Source organism: Lampris incognitus, chromosome 17, assembly GCF_029633865.1.
Source record: "Lampris incognitus isolate fLamInc1 chromosome 17, fLamInc1.hap2, whole genome shotgun sequence".
Lineage (NCBI taxonomy): Eukaryota > Metazoa > Chordata > Actinopteri > Lampriformes > Lampridae > Lampris > Lampris incognitus.
In genome coordinates this window covers 12,434,900-12,451,844 of record NC_079227.1, presented here as the reverse complement: position 1 = coordinate 12,451,844, position 16,945 = coordinate 12,434,900, and the positions used below count along the sequence as shown (strand labels likewise).

Below are 16,945 nucleotides of genomic sequence, written 5' to 3'. Positions count from 1 at the left end.
GCACACTGACACTACGACCTTCAAACAGCCGAACAAGTGTGATCTGATAATTGTCAGCTAAACAATAACAGTTCCCCCTAGTGTGTGCACATGTACATTACTGTACTGTACTGTACATCCAATTATAAGTGGATGTAATGTAGCCTACAGGCACACCAATAGGGGGTGCCAGTGACACATAGAAATGGGGCACTCCTGAACTTTGTATCTAGGTATGCCTCATCAGAACTCGGTATGCCAGGCACTCCCGGGCAACAGCGTAATTCGAACCCAGCAAACGACGACTCGCTACCAACCATGCAACGACTTCTCCTCTGAATTCACTATTAGCTGATTTTGTTGATTCGAAACTGATTTCGTTGACACTTGTCAACCTTCTCACTCACCCACATTTTCCATCTTTCCTGGATGTTTACTGCATGCATACAAAAAAAAATTAATGGAAACAGCCACAGCCACACACACACACACACACACACACACACACACACACACACACACACACACACACACACACACACACACACACACACACCAGATGAACACTCATTCACTGAGATAAGCAGTTCCTCCCATCTCTATTGTTTTCTCTCTTTTTCTGTACAGGTGTGTACCAGGACACACACACACCCAGTATACACCCCAGTTTGTGTCCCTTTAGAATGAATCATCTTTACTAACATGAGAACAATGTGAAATAAAAAATAAAACAGGGTAAGGGACTCACGTAGACCCAGATGTTTGATGTCTATTTACTGCCTTTTTATGTTAAATATATCAACAAACCGTGTATAGCCAACTTATATTCATTCTCTCGTAGGGCCATTTTGAGATACTGGATGTGCTGGCAGTGTTACGAATGCATCAGGTGTGTGGAGAACTTGACACAACTGAAATCTAGGCCATAATGTCCCAGACGATCACATACCTGCACACAAACTGTGGAAACACAAGGCCGGCAAACAAGCGGCAAATGATCTCCTAATCGTGTGGTTTAAGTTTTCACCTCGGACAATCAGGCAGGGGACAGCCTTGTGTAAATACTGGATGCCAACTTGTAAATGCTGAAAATATTACCTTCCCTGGGCGAAGCCTTTCCATTGTTTTGACAAAACACACATGCTTATGGGTCTTTTCTACGTAAATGTCACACTGACCACATGGAAACAACCGCAAGACACACACACACACACACACACACACACACACACACACACACACACACACACACACACACAGCATCTACGTGAGTGATGACAACAGCCTTATTCTGAACATCGTCAATCTGTCTCCGTCACCACGGCAACATAACATTGATATCATCGCCTCCACTCCTTTCATGCTGGGGTTGCTGTTGCATCACAGCAACCACGTCAGACAGATGTGTTTCTGATCACACCTGCCCGTGTTCTTTTCTTTTCTTTTCTTTTTATAATCTGCCCTGTGGTAACACGAGGAGGCGCCATGTTGGAATAACGGGTGTCGCCTCCCTGCAGATGTACAGCCGACTCACTCACCATGTCCAGAGGTTTAAAGACGTGATGGACGAGCTGCTCCGAGGAAGGGTTGGCGATGGCCGACTTCAGACGGGCCTGGAGAGACAGACAGATGGACAATGAAAGAGATGTAGAGGAGAGAGAGAGAGAGAGAGAGAGAGAGAGAGAGAGAGAGAGAGAGAGAGAGAGAGAGAGAGAACATGGAGACAGATCGACAGACAAAGAATACTAGCGAAAGAGAGAGAGGACAGTGATAGAACATATAAGTGTGGCCTGGCTGAATACTCACCAACAGACTGAAGCAGTACTTGAATTTCTGGAAGATGTCAATGAAGTCCTCCTCTGGTGGGGGACGGGCCTTGGCTGTCAGTAAGTCGTCTGTTTTAAACCGATAATGACAGGACAAAACAAACAGAGTGTAGAGGAGCTCAAGCAGGAGTCGTGACAACTTTCTCTTTCGGCTACACAACGTGCACCATTTATTCCTTCCACTATTACAACAAAAAACCCGCGCAGCGGAAGTGTGTCACTGTAAACCCGAACCGAGGAAACAGCAGCTGTAAACTAACGTTCCTACTAGCTCAACAAGGGGAATTATGTAGTCCCATAACCACTACAAGAGTATGTAAATAGAGACCAGTTTAGAGTGATGTACCTTAAATTGGTCTGGATGGATTTAACCGTCTCGATCTCAGCAACCCTTTTGGTCATGTATCGATCCTTTAAAATTAAATCTTGGCTCTGGCCGCTGTGGTGGCCGAGCGGAATAAACCGCCGTTCTTGCAACCCGCTCGTCATGTGGCTGGGAGGTTCGTATCCCAGACTCGCCCTAACCGGTCACGGCCAGAGCGTCCACGGGGTGAGGCGTTCATTAGGCCACCCTTAACCGAGGGATAGTGGGTGTAGATCGGTGTAGTGTTCGGGGACTCGTCGTTTTCCAGCGACCCCTCTGGCCCACCCGAGCGTCTGCAGCCAAGCGACCGAAAGCATTCTCCCTACGCCTCCTTCGCGGCCCGCGGGTGATGCAATCCATGCGTGGAGGCTTCCGCGCGTAAACTAGCGAGAGCAGCCGACACGAGCTTGAAGGAAGCTGGTGTTACGACTATCTCCTTCCCGTGGAAACGTGAGGCAGGAGAGTTGTTCGACAAGAGTTCCGGCCATATGCCATTGAGTTAATCGGGTGGGGTAAGGGGAAAAACTAGAAATAAATTAGAAAAAAACCCTATGGTTTTACGAGACGATGGCGGCGCGAATTCACGTTTGCAGCGGCCTCTTCCAGTACCGTCCATGCGGTGTCTTTGTCCACGTCTGCGTCTTCGTTTTGTCTTCGTTTGATGGCCGGGAGAGCTGGCGCTGGATCGACAGGGAGAGCTTGTTCCGCTGCTTCCTGTAGGCCCAGGGACCACGGCCCTGCCTGGATCTGCGCCCGAGGAGGTAACACCGACGGCGGTCTGACAGGACGCGAAAGCGGGGCAGGCTAAGCTAACTGCTAGCGCATGCATACCGGCAGTCATCCTGGCTGGCGTTCGTTCCCTTTCTTTTAGTTTGGATATATGTGTTAAGTTTGGACATGTGTGTTCCTGTAGTTTTTGGATATGTGTTTTTGTCTTTGTGTTGCACTGCTGTCGGCTGGGGAAACGACACTTCGTTTCATTTCATGTACACAAACATGAAATTAGATGACAACGTGTTTCTGATTCCTGAAAGGTGGAAAACTCGGCCATTGGCGTGACGTTTTCTCTCCTTTTTTCATTGCCGATCGACTTATTTCCAGATAAATTCCAGGATTTTGACCCTGGCGGAGCTCACTGATTTTCTAACCTCAGCAAATCTGCCTCACAACCTCCCGTATACACGAACGTCGTTGACATCATCTACGACTAGAACTTATTACATATATGCACGCAGAAATCCTAAATTGAAAACAAATTCCAAAATTAAGACAATGATCCCGCATCATATGTTCACAACAAAGTCACTTAACCACTGTTTAGGATCATTTTAGGTGTGTGTGTGTGTGTGTGTGTGTGTGTGTGTGTGTGTGTGTGTGTGTGTGTGTGTGTGTGTGTGTGTGTGTGCATGCTTGGCATCTATGACACTACAACACAGTCCTTTTTACCTTCAGCACTTTGCTTTTTGCTTTTCTTCTTCTTCTTCTTCCTCTGACTCAGCACAGTGGCGGCCTCGGCGGTCTGCTGCAGCCTGGCCATGAAGCTCTCGATGTCGTCAAAGCAGTGATTGAGAATCCCCTGAGGAAGAGAGAGAAAACGAGTTATTCCTCCCGGTCAGGTATGAATTGCAACGGAAGCACAGCTGACTGATAACAAAAAAATGTCAGATAGAAAAAGGTTGTGTGTGCGTGCGTGCGTGTGGGTGGATGGGGGGACGTACCACTTCTCTCTCCGCACGCAGGAAGGAGACATCAGGTCCTCCGATCACACCGTTGGCTGTGGTGGGAAGGAGGAGGGGAGACAGATCATTCATTTTCTGTCATTTGTTCTGGCATTTCCTGCATGTAGGATTCCTAACCCTTTACACATACACACACAAACACACATGTGCATGCACGCACTCACAGACACACACACACATATTACCTCAGCAGTGCACACGCAGCTTGTGTCCCAACTCACACAATACAATCTCTGTGTTCTTGGGAAACTTTAACCTGAAGTACCCCCCCCCCCGCTCTCATACACACACACACACACACACACCCTTCTTCTCTTCTCTCTTGCCCCCCACCCCCTCCATTCCAACTCCGAACCCAGCATTTTATTGACATGGTAAACATATGGATAAGGTGGGAATGCACACACATCCATGTGGGAGGGTTTTTTCCTTTACCTCTGGGTCCGGGGTAAGGCGGGGGGTTGGCTGGCGGGGGGTTGGGAGCGTGTGGGATGGGGTGACGTGGAATCTCATAGGGGTCCATCATTACTACAGATCCTGGGGCAAGTCTGCAGGAATACAGGAGGGCTAGTTGGCAATGATATTACTACTAGTACTGCCACGAGTACTACCACAAACGATATTACTGCCGCCATGTAAGACCAGGCCCACTACTACAACAGCAGCAACCATAACAACAACAACCAGAGACGGCAAAACCAGGTCCAGAAAGTAAAAGTCCGAATCATGTATTTCCTCCACCCATGTACTAAATCAGCTGGTTTTATTCCCCCACCTAATTAGCTGAAGAGTGGTGTTCAGAATCAACTAGTTAAGTACATGGGTGGTGCAAATACATGATGTGGACTTTAACTTTCTGGACCTGGTTTTGCAACCTCTGACAACAACAACAACTCCTACTTCTACTGCTACTGCAAGTAATACTAATAATGATAATGATAATAATAATAATGACATTTTACATTGCATTTCCTAATCAAGCGAGACACGAAACAAAACAAAGACAGACAGACAAGCAGATAACCATTTGTAACTCTCTATCCGAGGTGTGGAACCTGGAGAATCGCCGTGACATGACATCATTCCCATGACAACAGCGGTCTCGGTGCTGTGTCATCTTGTAGCTGGGACCGTCGTCACTAACAACAGTCCACTTGACACGACCACAGAGAAAGCATATGGACTCACGAAACCATCCTGAATTCCCCTATGAGGTATTATTACGGGTATTAACGGAGCTCATCTTACCGTCTCACAATATCACCCTCGCCGCCTCAGCTGGAAGCAAGCTTGCGAGTTCACTTCCATAGAAAGGACGTATGTAATCCGCTGAATCCACTTCCACAAAAAAACATATTTGTAACAGCGTCTCCGTACTGTGAACCCTGGATACAGTGACCTGGCGCTTAACAACAAAACTCTCCTTTAAAAAAACAGCTCAGCAATGTGCAGCCACGCGTTGATTTTCACAGACAAGGACGTCGCTTATGTGAGTCGAGGTCAAACGCCGGGCCGACACTGGTATGTTTACCTAACTCTACACGTGTGTGTGTGTGTGTGTGTGTGTGTGTGTGTGTGTGTGTGTGTGTGTGTGTGTGTACACTCAACAACCTCAGAGCACTAACTCAAACTAGGCCGTCGTTGCCTTTGGACGTGTCCACAACCAACACCTTGGATCATCTCGTCTTACCTCAACAACTTGGTCTTCCTTTGGAGTGAATGTCTCAAAACTGGTATTTCATGGATTCCATGAATCCTACCACTGCCACCATCATCCCTCCCCTCAACACTCTCTCTCTCTCTCTCTCGCTCTTTTGCTCGCTCTCTCTCTCTCTCAGTCACAATGAGCCTCGTTCTCTCTGTCACGCCTTCTGAAGTTATGTAGAAACTGGTGAAACTAGTCTTTCCTCTCTCTCACTGTCTTTTCTCTCTCTCTCTCGTTCCTCCCTCTCTCGCTCCCTCTATCTATCCTTCTCTCTCTCCCTCCTTCCCCAGACAGATGAATGTTGTCACTGTAGATTTGTTTTGGCTTAGTGGAAACCTGTAGATAATGACGATAAGACTGGAGGAAAGCAAACACTGACTTAGAGGATTGGTGTGAGGAGGGCGTCCAGCGTAATTGCTGTTTTTAATCTCTATTATTTATCCAGACCACTCTGCCCTCTGTTTGATGTTCAAACATGCCTCTGCCACTTAATATGTATATATATATATATATATATATATATATATACACACTTCTAGAAATACCAGACACACACTACTTCGTTTCTTAGCCTTAAAGACGGTGTGTCTCTATGAGAATCCTGACCTCTAGTGTTTTGTGATGTGCATAGCATCATCAAGCCAAAGAAATCAAGTCAATCTAATTCAAAAGGAAAGGTAGAAAATACACAGTACATTTGGTGGGTCATTTTTCAGAGAAAGAGATACTGTTTGCTCTCATTGCCTAATTAGTTTGTTGGGAAATGCAAGGTGACAAACACCAGAATAAATAACTGAGTTCGGGGAGGTACTTCATTCCAATCAGTAACACTAAGCATTTCCTGTCTGCTGATCTTTTCCAGTATATCATGATTCAAGAAAGTCGAACTATACATAGAGCACCTCTAACTTTAACTGTAATCTTCACCAGTAAATGTGTGGCCTTAAGACTTCAGATTGATTTTAAATTAAACATATCAGCCACACAAACACGACCCCTTTAACTTAATACCATAAAAAAATCTGATCTTTTCTCTTTTCAGGAAAAAAAAATCCCCATTCAACTGTTTTATTCTGCAATCTAACTGCAATACAGACCTGAATATCTCTGTCTCACACACACACAAACACACACACAGACTGCTTAAATTGGTACTAGACCTGAGCTCTTCAGGGCGTTTCCTGGTACTGTTGGAGGTGGAGCCTGAAACCAAAGCTGTGATGTCATCACAAATTTGCTCCGCCTACAAGAAAAATGCATCCAGAGGTTATGTCAGCTGTGAAACCTGAACTAGTGTGGCAGCTCACCTGTGCACTCTCACGTGGTCCTGTACAACTACAAAGGGTGTGCAGACTAGAGAGTAGTAAAGTATTTGTAAACAGACAAAATATTAGAAAATTAAGAAGTGAGGATTCCTTTTTAATAGAAAAAAAATTTTTTTTTTTGTTGTCTTGTTCTGTAAACTGTATTAACAAAAAGGAACATTCTGTTTATTCTGGTTGGTTAGCTGATGAGAGCGGTGACCAGCTAGTAGGTAAATTGGTCAAGGATACTCCAAAAGTCGCTATTATTAGAAGACAACCAAGTAAACCATTTAGCCAGCCAACCGTCATCCGTAAACACTATTCTATCTAGCTCACAGTCGCAAAAACAAAAGTAAAAATTTCAGACTAAGGCAGTTTTTAAACTATGGGTCGGGACTCACCAGTGGGTCAAAGCAGGGGTGCAGGATGTCCACAACACATTTTGTTTGACGACAGAGTAAAATATGGGATATTTATTTTATTTTTTGTGATTAAATATCTAATTTCATTTAAAGAAAAAAATAAAACAATTCATACTTTTTGAGTCAGTGCATCAAACAATGATTTGACCGTTTTTTTCTTTCTTTCTTTACACATGAAAAATAAAAAAGATAAAATATACACTGAACAAAAATATAGACGCAACACTTTTGTTGCTGCACCAATTTTTCACGAGTTGAAATCAAAGATCTAAGACTTTCTGTGTATGCAAAAGGCCTATTTCTCTCAAATTTTGTTCACAAATTTGTTTAAATCTGTGTTAGTGAGCACTTCTCCTTTGCCGAGATAATCCATCCACCTGACAGGTGTGGCACATCAAGATGCTGATTAGACTACATGATTAATGCCCAGGTGTGCCTTAGGCTGGTCACAATAAAAGGCCACTCTATAATGTACAGTTTTATCACACAGCACAATGCCACAGATTTCGCAAGTTTTGAGGGAGCATGCAAGTGGTATGCTGACTGCAGGAATATCCACCAGAGCTGTTGCCCGTGAATTGAATGTTCATTTCTCTATTATAAGCCGTCTCCAAAGTCATTACTGAGAATTTGGCAGTACATCCAACCGGCCTCACAACCGCAGACCACGTGTAACCACACCAGCCCAGGACCTCCACATCCGGCATCTTCACCTGCAAGATCGTCTAAGACCAGCCACCTGGACAGCTGATGCAACAATTGGTTTGCATAACCAAAGAACTTCTGCACAAACCGTCAGAAACTGTCTCAGGGAAGCTCATCTGCTTGCTCGTCGTCCTCACCGGGGTCTTGACCTGATTACAGTTCATCATTGTAACAGACTTGAGTGTGCAAATGCTCATCTTCAATGGCGTCTGGCACTTTGGGGAAGTGTTCTCTTCACGGATGAATCCTGGTTTTCACTGTACCGGGCAGATGGCAGACAGCGTGTATGGCGTCATGTGGGTGAGCGGTTTGCTGATGTCAACGTTGTGAATAGAGTGGCCCATGGTGGCGGTGGGGTTATGATATGGGCAGGCATATGCTACGGATAACGAACATGGGTGCATTTTATTGATGGCATTCTGAATGCACAGAGATACCATGACAAGATCCTGAGGCCCATTGTTGTGCCATTCATCCATCACCTCATGTTGCAGTATGATAATGCACGGCCCCATGTTGCAAGCATCTGTACACAGTTCCTGGAAGCTGAAAACATCCCAGTTCTTGCATGGCCTGCATACTCCCCAGACATGTCACCCGGTGAGCATGTTTGGGATGCTCTGGATCGGCGTATACAACAGCGTGTTCCAGTTCCTGCCAATATCCAGCAACTTCGCGCAGCTATTGAAGAGGAGTGGACCAACATGCCACAATCAACAACCTGAACAACTCTATGCGAAGGAGATGTGTTGCACTGCGTGAGGCAAATGGTGGTCACACCAGATACTGACTGGTTTCTGACCCCCCCCCCCGCATATCTGTGAAATCCATAGTTCAGTGCCTAATAAATGTCTCTTTTCAAGATAAAACTGCATGAAAAAGTTTGGCGACCTTTGGACTAAGGAGCACTGATACTCTGTGAGGAAGACTCTCCTCCAAAACATGCCACCAAAGTGGTCGTGTGTTGTCGAATATTGTGAAGAGACTTCACATGCATTTCATCTTGTGACTGTTAGCTTAAAGAGCAACCAAACCCTATGCCACTTTAGTGAAGTTTGGTACCATCTGAGGCTGAAAAAACATCCATAAGTGAAGTAAGCGTAGCAGGACAAACACAGCTGTGGATAATGAAATAAATTATGTCTCTTTCTGATTTAGGTGTGCTAATGAGCAAGCATAGGAAAAAGTCAATATTTTTGTCAATGCTGTCTCATTAACACACCTAAATCAGACAGAGCTGCCATTAATGTAATTAGCTGCAGCTGTGTATATCCTGCTATGCTAACATCACTTATAGCCCTAGTACAGGTGGTTAATCACTTTTTAGATGGTGCCAAACTTCACTAAAGCCATACAGGGTTTGGTTGCGCTTTAATATTTTTTTATGCAGTACAATTGGTCCTTACCCCTTATATTTTAATGTCACATTTTATCCGACAGGATGAGAGTGACACGGTGTAATGAGGAGTGTAATAAATCAGGTTGGCTCACCTTCACAGTCTCACAGTTGAAGAAGTGAATGTCCGGCTTCTTCTGATCGACACTTTGGCACACCAGCAGCAGGAGCGACGGGAAGCGCTTCTCTGTGTGAATGGCCTCGCAGCGAAAGATGGAGTCGGTCAAATACTTCTCCAGTTCGTCCTGTGTGAGTAGACAGCGTTTCATGTCGTTGGCTCAGAATGGCATTTCAGCATCACACTGATCGCGATGCACAGTCACTGTGATGCTATGCTTTCATTGCTTCAACCACAACTGACAAGCAAACGTTGCCATTTCTCTGTGAAAGCTAGTTAACTCGTCCTACATGTACATGTACTTGAAGTGTACATGAAGTAACAAAGACTAAAATTTCAAGTATTCATCATCAGAGAGTGTGGAACTGCACCAACCCCACCCATATTAAAGAGTACCATTGTAGTTTGATAGCACTTGACAATGATTCGCTATTCAATAAGACATAGTCAAGGTCATCATGCAGTTACAATATACTACTTGTACAAAACCACTGCAGAATCACAAGGATGTCAACCATGGCATTTTACTCATGGTCCATTCCTCCAAAAAACGATTGAATTTAAGCTTCTCGCTGCTCATCTCATCTCCGTCCTGACCTGGCTCTGTATGTCTCGCAGGCGGATGGCCTCCAGGCCAACCTCCAGCAACATGCGCTGGCTCCACAGCTTGTCGGTCTGCGCCAGGGTGGAGAGGCGTGACTGGGCCTCCTCCACGTTCTGCACCTCCCCGCCCTGCAGCGAGAAGGTCAGGAGGTGCTGCAGGAGGAGAAAGGGGAAGGAAAGGGTTCAAGAAGTTAAGGTTGTAAAGGAAAAAGGAAAAATGAATTTACTATACGGTCGGTCGTATCTGCGAATCTGAAAATGCACTTACGTTGACAAGATACTGCGAGACGCCTGCCATCCTTCCCCCAGCTTTGATCGTCCTTCTGGGCTATTAGCGTGTCTCCTGAACATAATGAGAAAACATTAAAGTGAGGTGTTTAGTTAAAGATAGTGGCTGTCTAAAGCAGAAAAGAATGGATTACATGTATTGTTCGGGAAAGAAGTGGATTGTATAAGAACTGGGCTGCTCTCATGGAACCTTTTGAGCTGATTATTGATGCTGACACTTCGTATTGACACTCCGTGATGAGTTGTCAGAATGGTGACTCTACGGATTAATATACCATCCCATATTCACTGTTAACACCAAACCATTTTCACCGTTATCATGCCATGTCATATTCACTTTGACCCCGTGTGCTGTTCTACACCCTCCATTACAATATCTTATTTGAACAACAACATGTAACAGGATTTGTTCAATTTTATTTCTCAGGATCTCAGCAATGTCCTTTACTTGTGAGTAATGCTACATACATTATGCCTCATAGGACTCAGCATGGCCTCCTTATTGCACATTTCCATCATAATACCTCTCGGAACTCTTGACTCATGCTTGAATCGGCACTCATGCCATATCCTTATCTTTAATTACATCTTCTTCTTTTTTTATCATGCCAGCGGTTTTTACCATATTTATCTTTTATTAATATTTTATTTGAGTATTTACTTGTGTGTATATATGTGTAAGTGAAAGAAATGCAGCCAGTCAAAATCCTTGTGAAGAACTTGGCCAGCGAAACTGAATCTTTCTACGCCTCTCTTAGAAAATGACAGCTGGTGTTGACACACTTTCTTCCTTGTATTTAGTTGTTCTCTCTCTCTCTCTCTCTCTCTTTCTCTTTCTCAATCAGCGCCAATCCCCTCTTTCGGATTCATTGAGTAAACTGGGACTATGTCGTTTGACTTTGACTGACCCGCTCGACCAGTTAGGTGACAATACTGTGTTGCTACATGTATCTCAGACAAACGGTGTAGGGTACGCACATCCAAAAAAACTCTTACAGGTTCTGGACCAAAAATCAAACTAAAGGCAAGAATCAGACAAAAGATACGCACACTGCACTAATGGCTCCCAGCAATTTTGACTGAGCAAAATCTTCGATCTAACAGAGATCTTCGTCAGGCATTGTCAAGTCACCATCACAAAGCAGAAAAAAAAGCAATTTATAGACACAAACACATCTGTATGATTGAGAGTCAGTCTTCTCTCAAGCTGGACCAGTCAGAGCAGAGCTGGACAACACTGTCTGATGCGCCACATGGGGGTCAGAGGCTCTATGAGAAAGGGCCAAAACAACTAGAAACATCAAGATATAAATACCACTCAGGCACATATTAAATACATCAGAAGTCGAGTCAAATTTGTATCACAAATTACATAAATAATTAAACACTGCTAGAAATATAGAAAACAGCAATATATTACTAAACCAAAAAAAATGTAAGCAGGCAAGTCCAGTTTAGCAATTGGCCAGAATTTGTATTGATACCTACAACAGGAAAGACAACACAAACAAAAAGGAAGGCAAGGAAAAGGGAGGTTGCATCAACAGATATAAACTTTTGGGAGAGACAATCATATTAAGATATCTGTAAACGTAAAGTATGGTCTATCAATCATTCTTACAAAATTAATTTTTTTTCCAGCTATAACCATTTACAAAAAGGGTTTAAGATCAAAATCAAAATTGAAACCCTTAGGTTATAGAGTATTAAGGGTAAAGTAAAAATGTAGAAACCTCTCTCTTTTCAAAAGGGTGTTGTTGATGACTCCTCCCCTTCTGGGGGTTTTCACGTGTTCAATCCCACTGTATCTCAGTGTGAATGGGATGTGTTTGAATGAGATGAAATGCACAGCCGCAGATCAGGCAGCGACAGGATCAAAAAAAGAAGCGAAAATTACAAAGGAACAACTTGCTCTAGGTTGCAGTCAAAACAGGAAGTCTTGCATATTCTTGCTGCTGCCTGGTCTGAGTCAACCGTAGATGTGAGTCGCGCATGCGCGAGCATAAACGGTTTACCCAGTTTTATTATAGTGTAATAACCATGGATTACAAGACTCGCTAGCCCTTGATTAACGGGTCGGACCCTTTAGTCGACCAGTTAAAGTAGTCGCCCGTGGTGCGGGAGACCCGGGTTCGCGTCTCGGCTGCGGCGAATTGCCAGCTGCCCCCTGAATTTGCTACATTAGTGTCAAAAGTGGGATGGTGAGACCGTGAGGCCATCGGAAGCGTGTGCGCCCAGAGGTGTGAGGGGGCAGAGAATCAGCCAGTTAGCATGGTGCAACTGACCCCACCAGGCAAGTTTGATTTCAATAATGCCAATAAATGTCCAAAATGGATAAGACGCTTTGAGCGCTTTAGAATCGCATCAAGCCTAGATAAAAAGGGTGAAGAATATCAAGTAAACACATTGATGTACACTCAAGGGGACGAAGCTGAGGACATATTAAGTGTCTTGCCTTTAAGTAATGATCAGAAAAAGAAACATGAAGACGTGAAACAGGCTTTTGAAAATCACTGTGTGAGCAAGGGAAATGTTATTTTTGAGCGTGCACGGTTCAGCAGGCGCAATCAAGAGTAAGGAGAAAGTGCTGAAGCATTTAGTTCTGCAGTCTATAGCCTAGCTGAAACACTGTACATTTGGTGAGCTCAGAGAAGATTTAATTATAGACAGGATTGTTGTTGGCCTAAGAAACGCAACGCTGTCTGAGCCTTTACAGTTAGATCCTGATCTCACACTAGTCAAAACCATAGCTAGAGTGCATCACAGTGAGGAAATAAAGAAGCAGCAGCCTATACTGTGCGGCAGCTTAAATAAGAGACCCTCAGAGAATTTAGATGTAATAAGTGCAAGGTGCCAGCCCCAGAGAGGCACAAAAGAACAAAAGGACAAAAGGACAACTCACAATACAGCCCACAATACAGCTCTGAAGGCAAGTCAGAAAATGAAAACAGAGCCACAGGTTGTGGAAGATGTGGAAATTCAACAAGACACCAGTGGAAGGATTGTCCTGCCAAGGATGCAGAATGTCGCAAAAACAAACAAAAAGGACATTTTGCTCGGAAATGTCTATCAGCTGGTGGTGTTCATGACATCACAGAAGATTCCACAGACTATGGATCAGATCTAGCCTTTCTTGGAGAAGTGACAACTGACATTGACAGTGTTGAACATGAGTGGACAGAAACTCTAGAGTTGAATGGCGAGTCAACAGAGTTCAAATTAGACACTGGAGCTGGAGTTACAGTTATCCCAAGCCACCACTACTCCACAGACAAGCATGGGACGCTGCAGCCGTCCAGGTTACCCCTGTATGGTCCGGGCAGGCAGCTCCTGAATGTTAGAGGATACTTCAGAGGAAAACTGGAGGTTGGAAAAAAATCAACTGAACAAGACATATATGTGGTGAGCAAACTAAGGAAACCGCTGTTGGGGCTTCCAGACATTGAGGCCTTGACTCTTGTAAAGTGAGTGCACACAGTTCAAATGGGAGAAGACATCAAAAATGTGTACCCCACGGTGTTCAAAGGGTTGGGAAAACTGAAGGAGCCATACTAGATTGAACTGGAGCCAGGGGCCACACCATACGTTCTGTCTGCCCCATGTCGCGTCCCTCTCCCACTGCGAGATAAAGTCAGGGCAGAACTGGATCGTACAGAGGCGATGGGAGTGATATCTAAGGTCACTCAACCCACTCCGTGGTGTGCCGGCCTTATTATTGTGCCTAAACCAGGATCAAAGGAGAAACTCAGGCTGTGTGTGGACATGACGCCCCTGAATAAGTGGGTCAAGTGGGAGAGACATATCCTACCAACTGTGGATCATATGCTGGCCATGTTCTCAGGAGCAAAGGTTTTCACCAAACTAGATGCCACATTAGGCTTTTGGTAAATTCCCCTGACCGAAGACAGTGCCTTCCTCACTACCTTCATAACCCCATTTGGCCACTACTGTTTCAACAGGCTGCTGTTTGGAATGTCGTCAGCCCCAGAACACTTTCAGCGACGGATGACACAAATGCTGGAAGGCTAAGATGGGGTGGTGTGCCATGCCAATGACATTTTGGTGTATGGCAAAGATCAGGCTGAACATGATGTCATGCTGCACCAGGTACTCAGGAGACTGAGAGACGAGGGGCTGACATTGAACAAGGACAAATGTGAGTTTTCCAGGAGCAAACTGATGTTTCTTGGACACTGGCTCACCTCTGAAGGAGTGAACGCTGACCCAAGCAAAGTCAAAGCCAGACTGGAAATGCCAGAGCCCACCTGTGTCACCGATATCAAAAGAGTGATGGGCATGGCTAATTACCTGGGCAAGTTCCTGCACCACCTCTCATCATACACACAACCTCTGACAGTTCTCCAGTCTGAGAAGACAGAATGGTGCTGGGGAGCACCACTACGAGAGGCTTTCCAGAAGCTGAAGTCAGAGTTGAGCCCACCCAGAGTCCTCGCTGTAGAGACGTGTGTGTCGGCTGATGCATCGTCATTTGGTGTGGGAGCTGTTCTGACCCAGAAACAGCCAGAGAGTGGTGACTGGAAGCCAGTTGTCTTCATCTCAAGACAGTTGTCTGATGCTGAGAAACACTATGCTCAGACTGAGGAGGCATTAGCCATGACCTGGGCATGTGAGCGCCTGCAACCATATCTGCTGGGCATGAAGTTCACAGTCGAGACTGATCACAAACCTCTGCTGCCCCTACTGAGCACTAAGGTGCTAGACGAGCTTCCTCCTCGGTCTTGAGATTCCGACTGAGACTGTTGAAATTTACCTATGACGTTGTACATATTCCAGGGAAGGTGCTTATCACCGCAGACATGGTGTCACAAGCACCAGTGGAGCACAAAGCCACTCCAGCAGAGGAAGAGCTGGAAGCAGATGTCCAAATATTTGTGGACTCAATCAGACAGTCTCTCCCAGCTACAGAGGTGAGACTACAGCAGCTGGCAGAGAGGCAGAAAGAAGACCCAATCTGCAGTACAATAATCAGATACTGTCAAATAGAGTGGCCTGACAAAGTGCACCTGCCACCTGATATAGGACCTTACTGGAAGGAGAGACAAAACATGTCCCTGGCTGGGGGTCTCATCCTAAAAGGACAAAGAATCATCATCTCCAGCTCATTAAGAGAAGAAATGCTCGACATCCTCCACCAGGGCCACCAAGGGATAGTCAAGTGCCGAGCCAGGGCCCGTCAGTCTCTCAACTGACATTAACCAGAAAGTTGGAAACTGTCTCATATGCGCACAGCACAAAACAACACAGGGGGAGCCCCTACTGACAACTCCTATACCAGAGAGACCATGGCAACGCGTGGGAACAGATTTATTCATCTGGGACATGAACACTTACCTTGTGGTGGTGGATTATTTCTCCCGCTTCATTGAAGTTGCCCATCTTCAGGTTGCAACAGCCAACACAGTCATATCAGCTCTGAAGCGCATCTTTGGTCGGCAGGGGGTCCCTGAAGTGCTGGTGTCAGACATTGGCCCGCAGTAAGCTGATGGTCTCTTCAAAGACTTTTCCAGTGAGTATGGATTTATTCACATCACCAGCAGCCCAAGATACCCACACAGGCCAATGGAGAAGCTGAGCGAGCTGTGGCCACGGTGAAAGGTTTGTAGAAGAGAGGGGGAGACTATGCAAAAGCTCTTCTCACCTACTGAGCCACTCCAATGGAGAATGGCTACTCTCCAGCACAGCTGCTCATGGGGAGACAGCTTAGGACCACCCTGCCTCAAGTGCCTAAGACTCTGTCTCCACACTGGCCCAACATTAAGCAGTTCCGGAGTATGGAGACACAAGGGAAGAGAAAACAAGAGCGACTCTACAACAAACGTCACAGAACACACTACCTACCTGATTTGCACCCAGGCCAGAGTGTGTGGATCACCACGGAGAACACTCACGGGACAGTCATAAAGCAGGCAGTGGCACCAAGGTCTTACCTTGTCAAAAGACAGGATGGACCGTTGAGGAGAAACCGTACACATCTGCGTGCAACTCACCAGCCAACATCTGATGCTAACACCCAAGATGACACAGGTGACACAGCCTCTGCTGACATAACTGCAGGTAATGCAGACACCACATATGTCACAAGCCTCAGGCAGACGTTCATGTCCGCCCAAGAGACTGGACTTACAATGCACTACAGTGTTCGTGAGTAATAAGAATTATAAGAGTTAAGAAGAAAAGAAAAGAAACGGAAAATAAGACTAAGAGTTTTGTTGTGTAAAGATAAGATTAGCATTTTGTTGGTGTTGTTAACTGCAAAAGGAAAGAAGAGGAAATGTTTCTTAATTAAAAGGGCGAGATGTTGTGTAAGTTAAGGGTTAACCTTACCACAGTTACTGGTAGAGGCTGTAGCCAATCAGGATCTGTAACGTGACGGAAATGCAGAAGTTACGTGGGATGTTATGGCGGACAAGAATGCGAAGTAAAGCATTTACCGCAATCTCATTCTCTGCCTCGTTATGACAATAACTTTTGCACA

General features: G+C 45.2%; 1 protein-coding gene across 1 annotated transcript in view; it reads right to left on the bottom strand.

The window, feature by feature from the left end:
* The window catches only part of LOC130127362 (epidermal growth factor receptor kinase substrate 8-like protein 1), a 37,596-nt gene that overhangs the window by 18,356 nt on the left and 2,295 nt on the right, over nucleotides 1–16,945 (bottom strand). The window contains exons 2-10 of the mRNA XM_056296988.1: nucleotides 10,430–10,504; nucleotides 10,156–10,314; nucleotides 9,536–9,685; nucleotides 6,774–6,856; nucleotides 4,344–4,456; nucleotides 3,888–3,943; nucleotides 3,616–3,745; nucleotides 1,786–1,874; nucleotides 1,518–1,592 (exon numbers count right to left, since the gene is read on the bottom strand). Coding sequence (XP_056152963.1) covers nucleotides 1,518–1,592; nucleotides 1,786–1,874; nucleotides 3,616–3,745; nucleotides 3,888–3,943; nucleotides 4,344–4,456; nucleotides 6,774–6,856; nucleotides 9,536–9,685; nucleotides 10,156–10,314; nucleotides 10,430–10,459 — 885 coding nt within the window. The 5' untranslated portion in view covers nucleotides 10,460–10,504. The remainder of the gene's footprint in view (nucleotides 1–1,517; nucleotides 1,593–1,785; nucleotides 1,875–3,615; nucleotides 3,746–3,887; nucleotides 3,944–4,343; nucleotides 4,457–6,773; nucleotides 6,857–9,535; nucleotides 9,686–10,155; nucleotides 10,315–10,429; nucleotides 10,505–16,945) is intronic.